The sequence below is a fragment of the Microcebus murinus genome, chromosome 20 (genome assembly GCF_040939455.1).
Source record: "Microcebus murinus isolate Inina chromosome 20, M.murinus_Inina_mat1.0, whole genome shotgun sequence".
NCBI lineage: Eukaryota > Metazoa > Chordata > Mammalia > Primates > Cheirogaleidae > Microcebus > Microcebus murinus.
Window position 1 is genome coordinate 2,335,779 of NC_134123.1, and position 22,959 is coordinate 2,358,737.

Sequence of the window (22,959 nt, forward strand, 5' to 3'; positions counted from 1 at the left end):
TTTTTGTACTTTTAAATTTTCACGTAATTATCCTGTGAACAGGATACACTGGATTTTATGCTTTGGTTCATTAATTATTTTTGCCCAGAAATTCCTAAATTTTGCCCTCATACTTGAATTACAATTTTGCTGGATATGGAAATGCGGTTTACCAGTCATTAATTGTCTCTGAATACTCTGAGGACATTATTTCACTGTCTTTGGGTTTCAACTTTGCTATTGATAATTCTGGTGTCGATCTTAATAGCATCCCTTTGTAGGCAATCTCTTTTCTCTGTAGTTGTTTGAAGACTTTTCTCCTTGTTTGTGGGGTACAATGCAAGTAGGTGTCACTCAAAAGTCATTTTTCCTCTTTGGGAGTCACTGTGTCATGCCTTTCAGTATTTCTTGAAAAATTTCTTAATAAACTACCACCCTGTCCCAGCAATATATTCTGGGTAACTTCCTTAAACTTATCTTTTAATAATCAAACTTTTTACTTATAGAATTTGTATCTGGTTATTTTAAAAACATGCCTGGTCATTTTTCTTTCTCATCTTTTTGTTTTCTTCTTGTAGAAAAACACACAGGTTTTTGGGGATCTAGGGAATGTCTTCCTGTGTGTAATGTATGCAAACTCTCATGCATGGTACATTGTGAGCACAGGTGTTCTAATTTGGGGCTGTGAGCTTACCTTCAACAGTGTTTTATCGATAGAAACCGAATAGACTCCTTGGTGGTTTTAGATTTATTTTTTTCTGCTGCCTTAAAGGTTTTATGAGCACAGGACCATTTTAACTTTTTTTTTGAGACAGAATTTCACTCTGTTGAGCAGACTACAGTGAGGTGGCGTCACTGTAGTACACAGCAACCTCAAACTCCTGGGCTCAAGCGATCCTCCTGCCTCAGCCTCCCAAGTAGCTGGGACTACTTGCATGTGCCACTGCGTCTGGCTGATTTTTTAATTTTATTATTATTATTTTAATTTCAGCATATTATAGAGGTACAAATTTTAAGGTTTCAAATAATGCCCTTGCCCCCCGCCATCTGAGATTCAAGTGTGACCATCCCCCAGACGGTATACATCTTACTCATTGTGTACGTATATACCCGCCCCCCTCCACCCTGCCCAATACCCAATTAATGTAGTTCCTATGTGTCCACATAGGTGCTGATCTGTTAAAACCAATTTGCTGGTGAGTACACGTGGTGCTTGTTTTTTCATTCTTGGGATACTTCACTTAGTAGTATGGGTTCCAGTTCTATCCAGGAAAATACAATATGTGCTAGATCACCACTGTATCTTGGAGCTGAATACTACTCCATGATGTACATATACCACATTTTATTAATCCACTCATGAATTAATGGGCAATTGGGTTGTTTCCACAGCTTCACAATTGTGAATTGTGCTGCTATAAACATTTGAGTGTAGGTGTCTTTTTTGTAGAGTGTCATTTGATCTTTTGGGTAGATGCCCAGTAATGGGATTGCTGGATCAAACAGTAGATCTACTTGAATCGCTTTAAGGTATCTCCATCTTGCTTTCCACAGAGGTGGCACTAGTTTGCAGTCCCACCAGCAGTGCAGGAGTGTTCCTATCTCTCCGCATCCACACCAACATCTAGTGTTTGGGGACTTTTTGATAAAGGCCATCCTTACTGGAGATAAGTGATATCTCATTGTGGTTTTGATTTGCATTTCCCTGATTAGAGATGCTGAACATTTTTTTCATGTGTTTGTTGGTCACTATTCTGTCTTCTTTAGAATAGTTTCTGTTCATGTCCTTTGCCCACTTTTTGATAGGGTTGTTTGATTTTTTCTTGCTGATTTTCGTGAGTTCTAAGTAGATTCTAGTTATCAGCCCCTTATCAGATGTGTAGGATGCGAAAATTTTCTCCCATTCTGTAGGTTGTCTGTTTGCTTTCATGACTGTTTCTTTGGCTGTGCAGAAACTTTTTAGTTTGATCATGTCCCATTTATTTATTTTTGTTGCTGCTGTGATTGCCTTTGGAGTCTTCTTCATAAATCCTTTGCCTAGGCCAATGTCTAGGAGAGTGTTTCCAACATTTTCCTCTAGAATTCTAACAGTTTCGTACCTTAGGTTTAAGTCTGTTGTCCAGCGTGAGTTGATTTTTGTGAGAGGTGAAAGGTGTGGATTGTGCTTCAGCCTTCTGCAAGTGGCTAACCAGTTTTCCCAGCACCATTTATTGAATTAGGGATTCTTTTCCCCAGAGTATGTTTTTGTCTGCTTTGTCAAAGATTAGATGGCTATATGAGGATGGTTTTATATCAGGGTTCTCAGATCTGTTCCACTGGTCAATATTCCTATTTTTGTGCCAATACAAAATGGATTTAATTACTACAGCTTTGTAGTATAGTTTGATATCTGACATATTAATACCTCTCATTTTGTTTTTATTGCCTACAATTGCTTTTTATATGTGGCTGATTTTTCTATTTTTAGTAGAGATGAGGTCACACTCTTGTTCAGGATGGTCTCAAACTCCTGATCTCAAGTGATCTTCCCACCTTGGCCTCCCAAAGTGCTAGGATTACAGGCATGAGCCACTGTGCCCAGCCATTTTGTTAATTTTTGAACTTAGTGATTCCTGGATTGAGCAGAGAATGTAAGTGCATATCCCAAACCCTAATAAAGGCAGCTTTCTCTATATAAAGTTTAGTGGAGGCTCCAACCTCACTCCTGAGACCAAGCCCAGAAAACCAAGTTTCTTTGTCATCAATATGTGCCAGTGGAAAATTTGTTCCAATCTACCCTTTCACATCAATCTCCCTTTGAGGTTTCCAGCTTTATATAAAGAGATCTCACAAAGGTCACATGAACTCTAGGCCTTTTTCTTCCCAGTGTAGGAATTAAAACCAAGTTCCTAGCATGTCTACTCCTGAGCAGTAATAGCTTATTGAAATCATGCAGGTGCACTATAATATTAATTTCAGTTTATTGCTCTAATTTATAGTTATGTCTCTTTATTATTAGTCCATTAAGAATTATCATTTTTGGAGCTTACATATGCTCTTAAAAGAATATCTGTTATAAAAAAAAAAAAAAAAGAATATCTGTTATAACTTACCCAATGTTTCCAAGTGTTTCTTAGTAGGTGAGTTTTTAGGTTATCTAGTCCACTGTACAACCATCCATAATTGTCAATCTAATTTTTTTTTAAGAGACAGGGTCATGCTCTGTTGCCCAAGCTGGAGTGCAGTGGTGTGATCATTGCTCACTGCAGCCTCCAACTCCTGGGCTCAAGCAATCCTCCCACCTCAGCCTCCCGAGTTGCTGGGACTACAGGTGTGAGCCACCATGCCCCGCCATAATTTTTACAATTCTTTAAAGGTATGTTCTCCCACCCTCATTCTCCTTTTCTCTCTTTTTCACATACACTTTTTTTTTTGAGACAGAGTTTCTCTTTGTTGCCCAGGCTAGAGTGAGTGACGTGGCGTCAGCCTAGCTCACAGGAACCTCAATCTCTTGGGCTCAAGCAATCCTGTTGCCTCAGCCTCCCAAGTAGCTGGGACTACAGGCATTCGCCACCATGCCCGGCTAATTTTTTCTATATATTAGTTGGCCAATTAATTTCTTTCTATTTATAGTAGAGACGGGGTCTTGCTCTTGCTCAGGCTGGTTTTGAACTCCTGACCTTGAGCAATCCGCCTGCCTCGGCCTCCCAGAGTGCTAGGATTACAGGCGTGAGCCACCCCGCCCGGCCCACATACACTTTAAATATAGTCTTAACTCTGGTGATATTCCTAGAAGTATGAATTAAGAGAGAACAATCTGTCTGTCAGAGTTATTTAAAAAACATTCTTTCCTTGCAGTACTTTCCAATAAAAGCTCTACATGATCAGCGGAGGACAGCAAGATAAGAACACAGAACAAAGAACAAAGACTCATCATATTTGTGATTTTTGGCTTTTAGATTGCTATGACCAACCCTGTAACCTCTGAGAACACACTTTAACCTTTTCAATCTATTTTTCCTCCATAAAAAATATTTTTATGAATCTATAATCATACAAATCAGCACTTACACTCAACAATTAGCCATTGGTAGATTTTAAGAATCTTAATCTTTTACAATTAAGACTCCTTTTATTTAGCTATAACAATGCTGGGATCTTAGTAGGTGCCCAATGAGGTGACTAAAATAAAACTTTTAGAAGTTGTAATATCAGTTTATAAAGTTAATAAATGTTTGTACAAATGAAAATGACACATTTTGCAAATCATGTCATATTATGTTCTTCTCTGAAGTGACTTAGTATATAACAATACCTTAGCTTTTGGTGTAGCTTTAATTGTCCATATGCAGTCAACTGCTTGGCCAGGTTTCGTTTTTCCTTCTTGTTCTACCTGACTAGAACGCACTACTCCATCAGCTCCTGAGAGCTCAAACTGGCAATCTAGAAAGAATAAATGAATAATGTTCAAAGGAAAATAAGACTGATCAAAAATGCTATTAGGAAAAAGTGGTAATATACTAAACCTGGAATGGGATTTAAAATACCTCCTAGGTAAGTAAAATCTGGATCTGTAACAGAAAAAAGAAGAAAGCGATTGGTACTGAGAAAGTTACTTCAAGGGTTAACATTTCAAATTACATCTAATGCTCCATTTAATAGCAAGGTGAGAGGAGCTTTCATTGGTGTAGAGTACACAACATTGGTCATTTATGAGCTCACTTCCAGGATCAACACTTACACTTTTGATCCCATCATGAATGAATGATTTATTTATTTGATTTGAAAACTCACCACCAAGTGTCAAAAATAGTAGTCCACTGACAGATGAATAGATATACAAAATGTGGTACATATAACATAATGAAATATATTCAATGTTAAAAATGGAATCAAATTCCTTTTTGCTGAATCATTAAAATTTGTCTTCTAAACTTTTGCTTAAATGGATACTGGTGATGGTTGCACAACATTGTGAATATTCTTATTGCCACTGAATTACACACTTAAATATGATGAAAGGGTAAATTTTATGTTATGTATATTTTATAATAAAAATAAATTTTTAGGCTGGGCGTGGTGGCTCATGCCTGTAATCCTAGCACTCTGGGAGGCCGAGGCAGGCGGATTGCTTGAGGTCAGGAGTTCAAAACCAGCCTGAGCAAGAGCAAGACCCCGTCTCTACTATGAATAGAAAGAAATTAATTGGCCAACTAATATATATAGAAAAAATTAGCCAGGCATGGTGGCGCATGCCTGTAGTCTCAGCTACTTGGGAGGCTGAGGCAGGAGGATTGCTTGAGCCCAGGAGTTTGAGGTTGCTGTGAGCTAGGCTGACGCCATGGCACTCACTCTAGCCTGGGCAAGAAAGCAAGACTCTATCTCAAAAAAAAAAAAAAAAAAAATATATATATATATGTATATATATATATGTATATATAAAAAATAAATAAATTTTTAAAAATTATAAACATAGGTATCTTTAAAAAGTTATTTGAAAGTTCATACAGGAACTGTATATATCAAACTGCCAGAATAAGAAAATTGTTGGATAGGCCGGGCGCTGTGGCTCACGCCTGTAATCCTAGCTCTCTGGGAGGCCGAGGCAGGCGGATTGCTCGAGGTCAGGAGTTCGAAACCAGCCTGAGCAAGAGCGAGACCCCGTCTCTACTATAAATAGAAAGAAATTAATTGGCCAACTAAAAAAAATATATATATATAGAAAAAATTAGCCGGGCATGGTGGCACATGCCTGTAGTCCCAGCTACTCGGGAGCCTGAGGCAAGAGGATCGCTTGAGCCCAGGAGTTTGAGGTTGCTGTGAGCTAGGCTGACGCCACGGCACTCACTCTAGCCTGGGCAACAAAGCGAGACTCTGTCTCAAAAAAAAAAAAAAAAAAAAAAAAGAAAAAGAAAATTGTTGGATAGTCTATAATGTCTCAGAATCCTTAGCCTGGAAAATCTATCTCAATACAGTTTACTGCATGTAAATGGATGCTTAGTTTTTGTTAAAACTGTAGTCTTCAATTCCAGATACTTTAGGAAGCTATCAAATTACATATTTAGGGAGGAGGGGGAGGAGATGGGCATGCTTGTAGTTCTCACTTGGGTGGTGCAAAGGCAATATATATAACCAAACTGTTTATACTCCCATGATATTCTGAAATTTAAAAATTTTTTAAATTTAAAAATTACATATTTAAAAAAGCAGAAAAAATTATTTAACTTAGAACACTTCTCAGAGATTGTTCTTTTTAAACTTAAACTAAACTCTTCCTTGCTAAAAAGGGACAAGTAACAGACACTTCAGAACTTTTTCAGAGAAATGTCAAAGAGAAATTGAAATTTTAAACAGCATTGGGAGAAAAAAGTCATAGGAGCTGTTTGGCAAATTAATCAGAATTTTTTCATGTGTAGAGAAGATTTCTAGGATATTGACATTATTGCATCAAAATTTCCATATCACCAATAGCTTAGAGATTTTTATTCTCTAATTTCTCACCATTGTTAAATAGATTTCTTCCAGATTTACCATCTCTAGACAAAATTTATTTTATAAACATGACTTTAAATAACAGCAGACACTGTCATAGTAAGCTAATTATGCATTGCTTATTTGTTTTGCCACGTGCTGGTTTTTTTTCCTTTTAGTGACAAAATTGAGAATCCTCATCTACATTATATAAAGACATGATAGAGTAGGAAGTGTGGCCTAGAGAACTGGAATCTAGCCCTGGATTTGCCACTATATGGTCTGAGAAAAATCACTTAATCTCTGACTCAGTTTCCTCATCTACAAAATGAAGCACTACATAATTCTCCTGAAATTGTCATTAGCATAAAATTATATATAATGTAGGTAGAAACTCTGAAGCACTGTAAAATACAAATGTGAAAGGTACTAAGCATTGTATACTTTGTCTATTTATTTACTTATTTTTACTTATTTTTTTGAGACAGAGTCTCACTGTGTTGCCCAGGGTAGAGTGCTGTGGAGTCAGCCTAGCTCACGGCAACCTCAAACCCCTGGGCTCAAGCAATCCTTCTGCCTCAGCCTCCTGAGTAGCTGGGACTACAGGCAAGTGCCACCATGCCCAGTTAATGTTTTCTATATATATTTTTAGTTGGCTAATTAATTTCTTTCTATTTTTTAGTAGAGACGGGGTCTCGCTCTAGCTCAGGTTGGTTTTGAACTCCTGTCCTTCAGCAACCATGTGCCTTGGCCTCCCAGAGTGCTAGGATTACAGGTGTGAGCCACTGTTCCTGGGCTATACTTTGTCTATAGCCATATAAAGTTGCTCTCATGGCATATACAACAGAGGAAAAAGAGCTTGTCTCCACGTAGCTCTTTACATATAAAGTTGGCTGAATTTGTTTTTTAATATTTAAAAACATTATTCAAATAAGAGCCCTATTTTGACATATTTTTTCTTTCAAGTAGCCTAAACTTACTTACAAAAATCTAACTTATGTATAAGATTTTGTAATGGTGTCTTTATGGGTTATACAAAGTGTATCAGTTACTTCAGTTAGTTGATTTAGTTAATAAAAACCAAATACCTGACCAATTTAATCAAATGAGTTATTTTGATATAAACTATTGGTTCTTATATTTCTATGAACTACTTTACAAGGCACACCTCCTGTATATTGTATCACACCTAGTCATCTTTCTTTTCCCTGCCAATGTGAAAAAACAGCTCAATAGTCACTGCTTTTTAATGTGGTGAACTATACATAAAATTTATGAAGTTAACTGTTTTTAAATGTATAATTCAGTCACATTAAGTACACTCACAATGTTGTGCAATCATCACCACTCGTTATTTCCAGACCTTTTTTTTGTCGTTCCCAATCTGAAAATCTATACTCATTAAACATTAACTCTCTATTTTCCCTCCCCTGACCCCTGAAACCCACTCATTCTATTTTCTGTTTCTACAAATTCTATGAATAGATGCCATATATAAGTGGATTCATACAATATTTGACCTTTTGTGTCTGGCTTATTTCACTTAGCATAATGTTTCAAGGTTCATCCATGTTGTAGCATGCATTAGAATTTACCCAAATGAATTACCTAATGTCCACATAAAAACCTGCACACGAATATTTATAGCAGCTTTATTCATAATTGCTAAAATGTGGAAGCAACCAAGATGTTCTTCAATAGAGTGGATACAACTGTGGTATATCCAGACAATGAAGTACTACTCAGTGCTAAAAAGACATGAGCTATCAAGCCATGAAAAGATATGGAAGAACCTTATGTGCATATTGCTAAGTGCAAGATGTGAACCTGAAAAGGATAAGTATTCATGAATGTGTGATTCCAGTTACACGACACTGTGGAAAGAGCACAACCATGGAGAAAGTAAGGAGATCAGCGGCTGCCAGAGGGTTAGGGGGATAGAGGGATGAAAGGTGGGGCACAAGGGATATTTAGGGGAGTTAGACTGTTCTATAGGATACTGTGTAGATACATGTCTTTATAAATTTGTGCAAACCCTTAGAACACACACTACCAAGAGTGAACCCTAGTATAAACCGTGGACTTTAGGTGATAATGATGTGTCAGTGTGGGATCGCTGACTAGCATACATGTATTACTCTGGTATAAGATGTTGACTGTGGGGAGGATGGAGATAACTCTACTTCTGCTAAATTTTGCTGTGAACCTAAAACTTTTCTAAAAAAAGCAAAGTCTACTGAATAAATTTTGCTTTTTGAAAATGCTATCCTTTTGGCATTGAGCAGATAAACACTGAAGCACAAATTAAAAACTTCCAAAATGTTTACCGACGGGGCAAAAAGTTGGTTATGTTTTTCAGGCAAAAACAGGTAAAAAAGCTATCTGTACAGCATAATCCCAGTTTTTAAAAACAAAATTAATAGATGTAGAAAAACATCTGAAGGAACATACATACACCAAACTATTAACACTGACTTTATATATAGGGTAGTAGGATTACAAATATTTTTTATTTCGATATTTAAAATTTTTTTTCAATTAACAAATTGCTTACATGAAGAAATAAAAGCAAAAAGATCATATAGTTGTTTTACCAAGTTATTTTTTCATCTTGTTAGTTTGTGAGCTCTCTGAAGACAGGAATAGTAACTTGTACAATTTTATGTTTCTGCATTAGGGATATGTATACTTTTACACTGGATAGGGCTTTATAGTGTTCAAAGTGTTCTAATCTACCATGGGGTGGTAAGTCAATGTAGTAGGCTGAATATTAGCTCCCTCTGCTAATTATACCTACATCTGAATTCCCATAACCTGTAAATATTACCCTATATGGTTAAAAAAAAAAAGCAAATATTACAAGGCAAAAACTGGAGTGATGTGGCCACAAACCCAAGCCACTACCGTGTTTCCCCGAAAATAAGACAGGGTCTTACATTTATTTTTCCTCAAGAAGACACCCTAGGGCTTATTTTCAGGGGATGTGTTATTTTCCCCTCAAAGCCTCAGCTTGCAGCACGCACAGGATGGCCACAACCTGGCAGGGGGAGCCAAGCTTCTTGGTGGGGCTGCCCACACCTTTCCAGTCACGATGGGGCAGAAGAGAAGGGCTGCTCGTCTTCTTTACCGCTCCGCCATGAAATGCATGGGCTGTGCAGATGCGCTGCGTAGCCACGCCCGTCACTAGGGCTTATTTTCAGGGTAGGGCTTCTATTGAGCAAATGCTTAGAAATCCTGCTAGGGCTTATTTTATGGGTAGGGCTTATTTTCGGGGAAACACAGTAGAAGCCAGAAGAGTCAAAGACTGGATTCTCCACTAGAGGTCCAAGAGGCAGTGAGGCTCTGCTGGAATTTGGAATTCTGGTCTCTAGAACCCTGAAAAAATAAATTTCTATTGTTAAGTGGCCAAATCCGTGGCAATTAGTTATGGTGGCTTCAGGAAACTTAAACAGCGGGCATTCCCATTTTACTAATGGAAAATCTCAGCCATAACTCTGTGCTTAATAGTTGTATAGTTATTAGGGTACAGAGAAATAATTTAAACCCAGAACTTTTACATTTGAGTGCAGAGCAGTCTTTATATTGCTCAATATGTTCTAGATTATTTATTCAAATGAGTGGTAATTCAATCAGTTCAATAAGGAAAAACCTGCCAAAAGAATTTTGTGGGGATTATGAAAATAAGACCATTTGTTTAATTGTTTTAAAAAATGTATTTACTATGATGATGTTGGCCTTGAGTATATGCTATAAAACAGAAAGAAATCTAAGAAAAAAAGGTGACACCATCTATGATATGCCTCAAAATTCAGTTGATATGGTTCTATTTCCAGTTTTTATTTGTTCATGAACTGATTCCCTTTTGACCTTGCTAATTTCTTTGAAGTCTTCACCAAATGAATATCTTTTCCAATCTTAAGGTTTCAAAACAAGAGTCAGATACCCAATCACTAAAAAGATAACTGATTCTTTACCTGGAATAAATGAGTACTTTGCTCGAAATCCCAGTCCTTCAAGTTCTTCATCAGAACTAAACTTAATCCACATGAATCTCCCTGTTGACCTAATTAACGGAGGGCTTTTCACGCCACAGTAACGATCTATAAGAGGAGAGAAACCAAATGGCCCATCTCGAACTTCCAAGTGATCAAATCGACATTCAAATGATGGTTCTATATAATAATGCTCATCAAAGGTCAACTCTATTCTTTGACGTGGAGCAGCTAGAAAATAAGAATAAGCAAATCAGGGCAACACAAATAAGAATGAACATAAATGTACTGACACAATGAGAAAAGCAAAACAATCCTCCATTACTGCTTCATAGATGACAATTGTTATATTACTACATAGAAGCATTCTAAATGTTATACTTTACACTAATAATGTTACCCTGTAGAACTTTAGTAATCCTTCCCTTTGACATACACAACTTATAAATTAGCTGAATGATTCTTGATTAAACATGAAGTCAGGAAACTAATGCTTAGTTCATGAGATGCAATGTATCTTCCACAATACATAGGAAAATAACAGAAGATATGAAAGGAACTCACTAATGTGGAGATAAATTTCTTAAAAGAGATGCTGGTATCTTTGATAAGTTTCTTATCAAAGAGATTTTTCATATATACTGATGCATCTAGTTTAAGTATGCTTTAGGAGATTCAAAATTCTCACAAAATTTCAACAAATTATGTTGTTAATGTAGTCAATATTCAGAAATATTTATCATCAACAGAGTTTAATTCAAATACAAATTTAAATTTTGTTCAAACTGCTTTAAACAGGGCAGTTTACCAATGCATTTAATTTTACAATAAAGTAAAAATCTATCCAATAAAAGACAGAAAATTGGTCAAATACCTTCCAAAATGTAGATACACTCTTTGTTTGGTGGATATGAGTCAGGATAATTTGGTGAAGCAAAATGACCTCCATTGCTGGTTCGAACCCAAATGCCACACTGGGTTGCAGGAATGTGCTTGATTCCAATATTTTGTCCATCTTTGGGAAAAGCATCATTTAAAACATTAACTATGGAAAGAGATACTATCACTCTTTTCTTTCCCTCACAACTTTCCAAACAATTGCCCACTCTATACTACATATATAAAATTTCATAAGAATCACTGCCAAATTTAACACCACAAATGGAGTACAGCAGAAGTAAAAGGAAGGTAAGCCTGTCTACTCTGCTTTCAGGAAAAACCTGCAGCTAGCTAGAGTACAAGTTTGCCATGTAGGAAAACAGGTAAATAAAATGTTTGTATGGATTTTACAAGGGTAAAACTACATAGAAGAAGGTGATAAATCAGTAAAATTCCATAAAATTCAGTTCTGACATAAAAATAAAAGGATCACAGGAGTTACTTTCTGATATGGTATCCTTACATTTAGTTTAACACAATAGTCAAGATTCAAAGATTACAGAGGGATTTTAGTTGAGGACTCTAGATTGAATATATGTGCATGAGCTCTGCTTCCTCCTCAAACTTCACTTAAACAATAGTGAAAAGGATTTTTTTTAAGGGCATAAACTCAAAAGTACAAAGGGGTAGATATATTAATGGTAGTAACAATTGGCACTACTAGGAAGTAGGGTGAGGGCTGGTGTGTGAAAATGGGCTTCCTAAAAACATGAAGTTGGTTAAAAATGTTTACAAATCAGTTTGATTTCTAATATCACCCTTTCCTACTCCATGAATCTGCTCTAATACCACACCAGAAAACTGAAGATTATTTCTTTGGAAAACAACAGGTTACTGGACTAGGTGACACAAGACACAGCTGAGGATAAAAATACCAACCTAAAAAAGGAGAGATGAGTAAATGTTAACACACTGAATGATACTTCCAGTCGTCTTCTCCCAATGAATGCCCCAAAGGCCTCCTCAGAGATAGAAACTTTAAGCAGGAAATGGAAAGATTCTTCTCTGAGGAATCTAACTAAACAGCCCTAAAACAGACTTAACAAGACAGACTCAGGGATTCCCCGCTGTCAGGTCACTCCACAGTGAGGGCCACGGTATACCATCCCAACCTACACCTGCAGATAGCTAATGATTAGCTTTTTAGTGCCCCTCTTAATATGTGAGTAGACATTCAAGGATCATCAGACATTTGAGGAAAGTCTCTAATATGAAAAATAGACCAAAACAAGAACAAAGGTAGGTAATGTTAATATTAACAAACCAGTAATACAAAACTAAACTATCATGTATTATCTTCAGAAGACAGAAAAGCAAATCTATAAAACAAAACCAAGGACATTCTAAAAAAAGAACATTCAGAAAACAAACAAAAAAAATTCCAAAGACAGAAGAAATTAAAAAATGTAGAGCAGAAGTCAGCAAACTATGGTCTTGGGCCAAATCTGTCCTTCTGCCCATTGATGTAAATGAATATTACTGAAATGTGAGTATATCCACATCCATCATTTGTGTACCACTGATGGCTGTTTTCATATCACAACAGAAGAATAGTTGCTCCAGAGACCATATGCCCTACAAAACCTTAAATACTTACTATTTGACCCTTTACAGAAAAAGTTTTCTAATTCCTGGTTTAGAGGATAAAGTTGAGGAAGTCTCCAAGAACATGGTACAGAAAGAGTGATGGGAAACACAAAGATTAAAAACAAAAACCAAGAGGACCATAATAACCAAATAATAAAAATTCCTAAAACGACAGAATAGAGAAAGACAGAACAGGAGGAAGGGGAATTTTAAAAATTAAAAAAATTTTTCCTAAACTTAAAACAAAATTCATATTGAAAAAGTTCAATGAGTAGCTTCATTTAAATCTTGAATACTGATTTAACCAGAATTATGGCATAACTCTACTGAAAGGGTGGTACAAATGGAAGATTAGAGAATGTGTGTGGATGGTAGGTGTGTGAAAGAGCTAAACTTCCATCTTCCACAGTGAGAAATCAGTATCTAATGTCTAAAACTGAAATAATCAGGAAGTAGCAATATAGCGTGATATTTAGAGAAATCAAGGGAAATACCAAAAGAAGCAGCTAAAAGAATGATTGTTTCCATGGAGCAGGAAGTTAACTAGAGTACAATGGGGGGATGATTTTTCCTAATTACTTTTTCAGAATGCCTGTTTATGTGGATGTGTAACTGATGAAAATAAAAGATAAATAAGGTTATATTGGAAATGTAGTAAATGCTGATATGAAAATCTGGCTAAAAAAAAAAAAATCACACTAGCTAATTTTCATAAATTAGGACAATCAAAACAGGACCAAAAGGCTTTGAATAAGATACTAATGGAAATGTCTCATTTGTTTACAATGGAAAAGTGGATTTTTATTTTTGCTTAGTGATAAAGTATAACTCTCATTTAATTTCTGGACATAATTCACAGCATGCTAGGAGATACTTGTAATGCCAATTTAAAAAATTTATCAGGGCAAGATTTTATGTTGACAATTTACTCTTGTTAAATGTAGCTGAACCCAGTTCACTGAAACTGATACGTTGACAGAAAGCCTGAACACCGCAAAGGGCTTATAGAAATAGCACTTGAAAGGTGCAGTCCTTTCAAATCAGCCAGCCCACTGCTCGGAACATGCAATACGTTATCACTGTAAGTACTTTACCTTGGGTTTTTTGGGCTACTGCGATTCCTTCCACTACCAGTATTGTTATTAACAACACTAGAGAAATAACAGGAAAGAAGAGTTACAAAATTGAATCTATACTACATTTTACTAAGTTTATAACAAAATTAGATGACAAAAAAATTAACTAAAATCACTATCTTTTACTAACATTCACTCTCAAGATCTTTAAGTGTTAAATGTTATGTTCTGATTTACTATTTGATCCTTAAGATAACTCAAAGAAAAGACAATTTACTTTGTACTTATCTATATAAGCACTAAAAATACATGGCATTTAAAGCATTTTTCAACTTAACTTTTTTCTTTTCTTTTGAGACAGAGTCTCACTTTGTTGCCCAGGCTGCAGTGAGTGCTGTGGTGTCAGCCTAGCTCACAGCAACCTCAAACTCCTGGGCTCAAGCAATCCTCCTGCCTCAGCCTCCCAAGTAGCTGGGACTACAAGGCATGTGCCACCATGCCCGGCTAATTTTTTCCTATATATATTAGTTGGCCAATTAATTGATTTCTATTTATAGTAGAGACAGGGTCTCGCTCTTGCTCAGGCTGGTTTCGAACTCCTGACCTCAAGCAATCCACCTGCCTCGGCCTCCCAGAGTGCTAGGACTGATTACAGGCGTGAGCCACCGTGCCTGTCCTTAATATGTTTTCTTAAAAAACACTTTTGTTTTTTGCTACAGACTTTGCTAATCTTAACCATTCCTCCATCTTAGAGTTTCTATGCATTACACTGGCTTATGCCAGTAAAAATTCAATTAGATTGTCTGACTTACAAGAACATTCATAATAAAGATGGAAGTAAGGGGGCAGCAGTGTCCTAGAAATCAATTCGAACTGTTTTATAGTTGTGCATTACCAGGCCATGTTCTATGTTATAAAAGCCAATCATATTTAGACACAGAAGCTTTTTTACCCAAGTCAAACGTTGCCGAGACCCTGTCAACAAACATATTGTTTTTGTATGTGTTTTGAATGTTTAAAAACATTTTTATGAATGGTGCATATACTACCATACTACCAGTCTGCCCAAGCTACTGTGTGGAGTGGAGTTCTCACTCACTTGGGGAATGAGCGTGTATAGAGTATTTACTGAAGAGCTGGTGCTGAGGATGCACAGGTGTGGAGACAGCAATATGGCAAAGTGGTTAAGAGTATGGACTTCAGAAGTTGGATGAATCTGGGTCAGGGTTCAAAAGTTTTGCTTTGCCTGTGAGGCCATTTCATCTCAGCTTACTTATTTATAAAAGAAGGAAGATATACTAATAGCATCAACCTCATTAGTTGTTATGAGGATTAAACGAGATGATGTGCACAGTGCTTTTTTTGTTTTTTTTTTTAGACAGGGTCTCACTGTTGCCTGGGCTAGAGGGCAGTGGCATCATCATAGCTCACTGCATCCTTACACTCCTGGACTCACATATCTTCCCACTTCAGCCTCCCAAGTAGCTGGGGCCACAGGCCGCACCTACCATGCCTGGCTAATTTTTTTTACTCTTTGTAGAGTTGAGGTCTTGCTGTTGCCCAGGCTGGTCTTGAATTCCCGGCCTCAGGCAATCCTCCTGCCTAGGTCTCCCAAAGTGCCAAGAACACAGGCATGAGCCTGGCCCACAGAGTACATTTTATGTGCCAGATATTTTGCTAAATAGATGACAGATATAGGACAAACTTGTATACACAAGGAGTCAATCTATTCTCAAAGACAATCTATAAAGCAAGGTGAAAAGGGGTTTAATAGGAGGTACTCAGAAAGCATAATGGAGCACAGAAAAGTGAACCATTCATTCTGCTGAGGCTTAAAGGGAACAGAGGAAAACTTCAGAAAAAGATGTATTCTAGTTGGAACTTACAGGACTTGCGCCCAAGAGAGGGAGAAAGTAACATTTATGTAAATCAAAAACATGGATACACGAACACTGATGTACAGCAGGTTTTAGGGAACTCTGAGTAATATGGTCTGGCTAGCATGTGGAGGGGAAGAGAGTTATGGTAGGTTAGAAAAAAGGAGTAGTATACAATCTGACTGTAAAGTCTTGAATGCCAACCTAAAAAGTTCGGACTTCTGGCTGTAATGAGAAGCCCTTGTAGGTTTTTAAACTAGAGCATGTCACTGTCACATCTGTGTTTCAGACCAATAATCCTGAATAATGGTTGTGTGGAGTCTACACTTTTAGCGAAATGAGAGAAAATCATTAGGAAGTAAAGATGAGTATTTATTTGGAGAAGGTAAAACAGAGCAGTGGTAGTGGAAACAAGAAGGAGGGGAGATTAATGATACAATCCAGACATAGCGTAAAGTGCGACTGGTAACTTACAGGATGTTACAGGTGAGGAAGACGGAGGTATCGCAGTTTGCTAGTTTAAGTGACTGGTGGATAGTCTCACCATGGTTCACTCGATAGCATGTGCTGAGTATCTACTACCCAAAGTCCTCAATGTGCAAAAGTAAGATACAGTTCCTGCCATTCGGTTTATCTTAAAATCTAATTATTTGACCTCTTCATTTTCGGTTTTTTGCATCCTTGCTGACCTTTGTCTCCTGCTATCTCTCAATAACTTTAAATTCCCTTCCTCTTTCTCTCTTTGGTTGCCAATAGTGATGTAAGATCTCACATTAAGTATTAACAATTCTTCCTTCAAACTCTTCATATCTCTTTACATGGTATCTGAGTTAGAGGAATGGAGTTTTGAAACAATTTGTTTAAATAGAAGATTTAGGAACAAAAGGAAACCCAAGGTAATATTAGATATTTAATAATTCAGCAAAGAACACATCCATTTGCATCAATTTATCTTGTTAGTGGGTGCCATCTCCCAAGGCCTATCATCCAGGTGATACACCACTGGTCAAAATTGTGTGCTCAGCACACCTTTCTGCCTGAATCACAGGCATAGCTATTCACCAGTTTTCATGTATCTAATTCACAGTTTTAAAGGAAGTAACCACAAAGCCAGTAGTTAGGCAAGAAAGAAATCAACAAACTGAAACCAGTAGAGCAACAGTACAACTGTGACAAAAAGATGAACTGTGCCAGAAAAATTATGATATACAATGACCACCAGTAAAATTGCCTGTGTGAAATAACTGATTAATAAAATGTGCACAGAATACACAAGTAAGGCAGGCCAGTCATACTGAAAATAAAGTCACAAGGCCCAACAAACCTATTGTATTATTTCCAACTTTATTTAGAAGGCTGCTCACAAATTTTTTTCCCCAAGTAATTACTAGCTATTCACAACTCAATGAAACAAATGAACTGTGCTGCTGAACATAAAAATGACATAGTAAGAATAGGGCAAACCTCCACAACAATTACAGAGAAAGATTTACTGATACAATTTTTGGTGATATAGTTTTGATTCTTAATCATTCTAAATCCTATATCATAATAAACAGTTTCCCAAGATGTGTAACAGGATCTTTGTACACTGCTTCAGCTATATAACCAGGCTGAGAAATTAAAACAAATTCCATTAATGCTAAACACTGAAATCATTTAGTATATCAAACAGTTCTGTGGTGCTTTGTTCTGTCTTTAGTTCCAATCTCTTTGCCACAATTCCTCCTTCCTCTTACCAAAAGGATTGGTAATTTCTCAAATCCAGAAATACATCACAGTTTGAATTCAAAGATAATGTACTCAGGAAGGCACTAATTCCAAGTTAGAAATCCACACCAAAAATAAAATTGCTAAACTCTAAAACCATACAGTTTGATTGCAGAGTACTCCTTGTGACTTGACACTTGAAAAAGGTAGTTTTATGCCCTTACTTCTGGTTCTGGGGTTTAATTCAGGCCTTGTAATAACCTGTGTACAGATGTGATTTAAAATGAAGTCACTTTAATGATAAAGACAGGTGCTATTCAAGGTGTTCAACATAAACCCTCAAAGCCAATCCCTTTCTTCTACCTCTTTTCACCCTGAATCACTGTCCTTTCAACTCCAAGCAGAGAATCTTGTCTCCAGGCCTTCCAGTTTTAAGGCCCTTTTCACTGAAAAAACAAAAACAAAAACAAATTAAAGTCACATATTACTGTGACTTTTTTACTTAACAGTGGCAACTCTGGCCAATGAAATGAATCCTGGAAAGAAGACAAAATTATTTTTTATAGGTAAAAACCTAGAAACCCCAAGAGAATTACTTGGAAAATTATTATACCCTTTAAGGAAAGAAAGACTAGAATAAAAATAAGTAAATAAATAAATTGAATAAAGTAGTAATGTGTTTCTGGATAGTAAAACAATGTTGTTACAGGTAACAATTCTCTCCAATAGAACATACATTTAATAATATTTTAATAAAATCTTAAGATTTTTTTTTGGCCTTAAAATGTTTCTGATGCTCATCTAGAAGACTTTTTACATTGGCCAAGGAAAATTTAGAAATAACATAAAAATAATACATACTGATTGTAAAGCTACAGTAATTTAAAAACACAGCAATGGTGTGGGAAGAAACAGATGATCTGTTAACCATATGCAGCACCCACAGTACAGTGAGTCAGCTCCTGGGGGCAATGGACCAAACAGATTTGGGCCTTACTCTCCATGAAAGAAAAGGAAAGCTCAGAAACATGTATATGCAAGAATTTACTATGATATATGTGGTATTTGGAACCCTTGGTGAAAAGGATAGATTTAATAAATGGTCCTGAAATAATATGTTAATTATTTTGGGAAAAAAATTACATCCTTACTTCAAACCAAACACAAAATAAATACCACATTGGGGAAAAAAAGGTGAATTATTTATTTACTTTTGGGGAAAGAGCACCTTCATTTATTGAAGATAGAAACATAAATAAAAGCTATAAATAACTGGGGTGGGGGATACCAAAATGTGCCAACAGACACACAAATTCAGCCTAATATAAAAAAAAGAAAACTGGCCGGGCGCTGTGGCTCACGCCTGTAATCCTAGCTCTTGGGAGGCCGAGGCGGGCGGATTGCTCAAGGTCAGGAGTTCAAAACCAGCCTGAGCAAGAGCGAGACCCCGTCTCTACTATAAATAGAAAGAAATTAATTGGCCAACTGATATATATATATAAAAAATTAGCCGGGCATGGTGGCGCATGCCTGTAGTCCCAGCTACCTGGGAGGCTGAGGCAGAAGGATCACTCGAGCCCAGGAGTTTGAGGTTGCTGTGAGCTAGGCTGACGCCACGGCACTCACTCTAGCCTGGGCAACAAAGTGAGACTCTGTCTCAAAAAAAAAAAAAAAAAAAAAAAAAAAAAAAAAAAAAAAAGAAAACTGACATACTCATATATGCCACTGGATTATAAACTGGCACAACTTTTTGGAAATTAACCTGGTAATATGTATTGAGGATTAAAATGTGCAAATCCCACCCAGTAATTCTTCTAGGTGTGGGAAAATGAATCACCGGGACAGTGATGCTCAAACTTGAATGTGCATCATAATCACCTTGAGGGCCTATTAAATCACAGATTCAGGGCCACACTTTCAGGGATTCTGATCTGCAGGTCTGAGGTGGGGCTTGAGCATCTGTATTTTAACAAATTCTCGAGTGATGCTGAAGTTGCTAGATGGGGACCATGCTTTGAATACTACTACAACAGGAGAATGATAGTTTACTGAAGGAAACAGAGGCTGCCTTTCTTCCTATTTGGTGGTAGTACGGACAAGTTTGGACCAATATGGATGGGGCCGGGCAGGGGATGGGCAAAAAGGAATTGAGTGGGTTTTGGAAATGTTGAACTTGAGATGAATGCTCCACCTAGTCTTATAATGTCCCTACAAATCTGCACTTGCCATGGACCTCTCTGCTTCTGTAAAATTACACTAAAATCTGCTTTCTCTAGGAACCCTTTCCAGATTAATTTTACTTGATAGCATGTAGGCTTTTCACTTCTGTAACTATTTAACAGCTTTCTATCTGCCTGGTTTTGTTGCTTACATTGATTTTGCACACTCCTATATTGTTAGCATTAGGTTTGGCATGAGTAATAGAAAAGCCTAACATAACAGTTTAAATAAGATATATTTCTGTCATGCAAACAAACTGGAGATAAGCAGTCAAGGGCCAATGTGTGGGCTATATTGTTACCAGAGGCCTAAGGGGCTTCCATCTTATTATTCAGCTGTGTGTGAGCTTCATTTCCAAGGTCACCTTATGGTCCAATATAAATGCTGGAGTGCCAGCCATTGTATCTTCATTATAGCTGGTGTCTGCATTCTAGTCAGCAAGAATGAACATGTTATAGGGCATTCCCCTTCTCTTTAAAAACTTGCCTGGAATCTACAATTATCTCAAAATAAAAAGTTTAAACAACAAAGACAACATTTCCCCTAAGTTGCACACATCATTTTCTAATTACATCTAACAGGCTAGACTTAGTCACGTGGCTACACCTGCAGAAAGCTGGTAAATAGTCTTTATTTTGGGAGAATGTGTGCTCAGCTAAAATTCAAAGAATTACTGAAAAGGGGTTAATTGGAATTTGGGAGACAACCGGAAGTTTCTGCCACAGCAGAAACTTGTCTATTGTATACACAGCAGTCAGTGACCTTTTCAAAATATAAATCAGACCACATCACAGTCTTTCATAAATTTTTCCAGTACAGTCCCGTTACGTTTAGAAAAAACCCATACTCATTACTCTGACTTCAGAGGTGCTATGTGATCAGGCACCTGTACCTCTCTGGCCTTCTAATTACCCTTTAAGGCTACACAGGCCTTTTCATTACTTCAACACACCAAGCTAATTTTTGTCTTGGGGACTAGCTATGCCTTCTGCCTAGAAAGTCTCTGGATGGCTGGTTCTTTCCTGTCCTTTAGGTCTTATAAGGCTTCCCCAATTTCTAAATAAGCTCTACATTTTCTCCCTTATCTTACTTTATTTTCATTATTACTCATATTACCTGTTTTCTTTTTTTTGGGGGGGGGAGCTTGTTTATTGTCTCTCTCTTCTTACTGGAAAGACGGGCCTTGATCTCTGATTTACTGATGCATCTCCAGTGCCTGGAAGATTGCCTAGCCTACAATAGCACTCAATACAGGTAAGACGAATACACAAAGTGACCAAGCAGCATCCCGAGGACATCTTTCTTTGTAACTACAACATACAGTACAGAGAGCCCTGCACTAATTGACAAGCGCACATCTTGGTTTAACAGCAAGCCACACATATGACTATGACTTAGCTTTCTTTTTTTTCTTTTGAGACAGGGTCTCGCTTTATTGCCCAGGTTAGAGTGCAGTGGCGTTATCATAGCTCACTGCAGGCTCCGACTCATGGGGTCAAGCAATCTTCCTGCCTCAGCCTCTTGAGTAGCTGGGACTACAGCCCTGTGCCACACACTCGCCTATTTAAAATTGTTTTGCAAAGACACAATCTTGTTATGCTGCCCAGGCTGGTCTCAAACTGTTGGCCTCAAGTGCCCAGCCTCCCTAAGTGCTGGGATTACAGGTGTGAGCCACTGCTCCTGGCCCCCAGCATCTTTTTATTTGAATATAAATCAGGGGATGGGAAAAAAATTAAGTTTTTTTCTTTTTCTTCAGATATCCTGCCACCACTCTTATTTTCTTCAAGCTGGCTCTACTTACCTTTTTTAGTAATTAAATGTGACTTTCTAAGCCTTCCTGTTTTAAGCAGCTAAGCAGTAAACATAAGGCTTTTAAATCCAACACAAGATGCCAGAATGTAACAACCACCTAACTGGTCTCCTTGCTCTTTACTATTTTCTCTAATGAAGGCAGAGCAGAGTTCAATTACAGTCCACATACTTCTTGACAGAGCAGTAACTTGTTTTTTATAAACTATGTTCCCAAGAACAACAATAAAAAAGCATCCAAATTTAATCAAACTCAATCCTACTTTATTGGTTATGAAAGAAGATGGTGAACTTTGGGATCTCTCCAGCCTACATATGCTAATCACACTGCCAATCATTTTTATAAGAAAAAGTAACTTTCTTGCAGAATGTGACAAACTCCTGAGTTAAAGCTGATCTGAGATGACAGTTTTGTACCCTCTACTTTAATTACACACCAGTCCTCCTTCCACATCCACAGCAACTACCATCAAATTTTAACATGATCAGGTCACATCTGAAAAAGTACTTAATATCTTTTGGTGCAGTAATTTCCAACATATTACTCTAGGCATATTTAACATTTTAATGTCATTTTGATTAGGAAAAAATTGAACTTTCAGATTAGTATGCTCTAATTATATAAGCAATATAACAAACATGCTGAAAAATGTCAGTTCTCTGGGGGCCACCCTGATGTCTGAGGTGACTGAGAGGGCAAGGCCTACCACCAATCGGAGCAACCCTGCTCTTTTCTTTTGTTCTTTTTGTTTTGTTTTTATGGTATTTTCTCATAAGAGTTCCTTTGAAGAAGGAGTTCTGCTCTTAAGGAAAATTTGGAAACCAGTGGATTAGATCACCTGGTAGGACCCTCCTTTTCAACTCCTTAGAGTTAGAATAATAATACTACTACTTGAAATCTCAAGTGCCTTTTTTTATATTGATAATTATTTTGCAGGAGTATAAATAGAGAAATGATAGGAGTCTGTGAATAGGCAGTAACTCACAAGTAGAACGTGGATTGTTGTTCATTTTCTATTTTTTTCCAAAAAGAAAAGTGTCTTTGATTTGAAATTGATTTTTTTTGAGACAGAGTCTCGCACTGAGTGCCGTGGCATCAGCCTAGCTCATAGGCAACCTCAAACTCCTTGGCTCAAGTGATCCGCCTACCTCAGCCTCCACAGTAGTTGGCACTACGGATGCATACCACCATGCCCAGCTATTTTTTTCTATTTTTAGTAGAAAAGGGGTCTCCCTCTTGTCTCCAACTCCTAACCTCAAGCAATCTTCCTGCTTCCCAGAGTGCTAGAATTATAGGTGTGAGCCACTGCACCCCACCTG

The 22,959-nt window shown here is 37.2% G+C and overlaps 1 protein-coding gene across 4 annotated transcripts in view; it reads right to left on the bottom strand.

The window, feature by feature from the left end:
- The window catches only part of NETO2 (neuropilin and tolloid like 2), a 70,840-nt gene that overhangs the window by 44,988 nt on the left and 2,893 nt on the right, over window positions 1-22,959 (bottom strand). For 2 of the 4 annotated variants that reach the window (XR_001156322.2, XM_012773848.2), the window contains exons 2-6: window positions 14,042-14,098; window positions 11,296-11,436; window positions 10,404-10,652; window positions 4,485-4,529; window positions 4,274-4,401 (exon numbers count right to left, since the gene is read on the bottom strand). Coding sequence is in view for 3 of the 4 variants with exons in the window: in XM_012773848.2 (XP_012629302.1) it covers window positions 4,274-4,401; window positions 4,485-4,529; window positions 10,404-10,652; window positions 11,296-11,436; window positions 14,042-14,098 (620 nt within the window). In the remaining variant the exon portion in view is untranslated. The remainder of the gene's footprint in view (window positions 1-4,273; window positions 4,402-4,484; window positions 4,530-10,403; window positions 10,653-11,295; window positions 11,437-14,041; window positions 14,099-22,959) is intronic. The other 2 variants (XM_012773849.2, XM_075995603.1) reach the window with 2 other exon arrangements.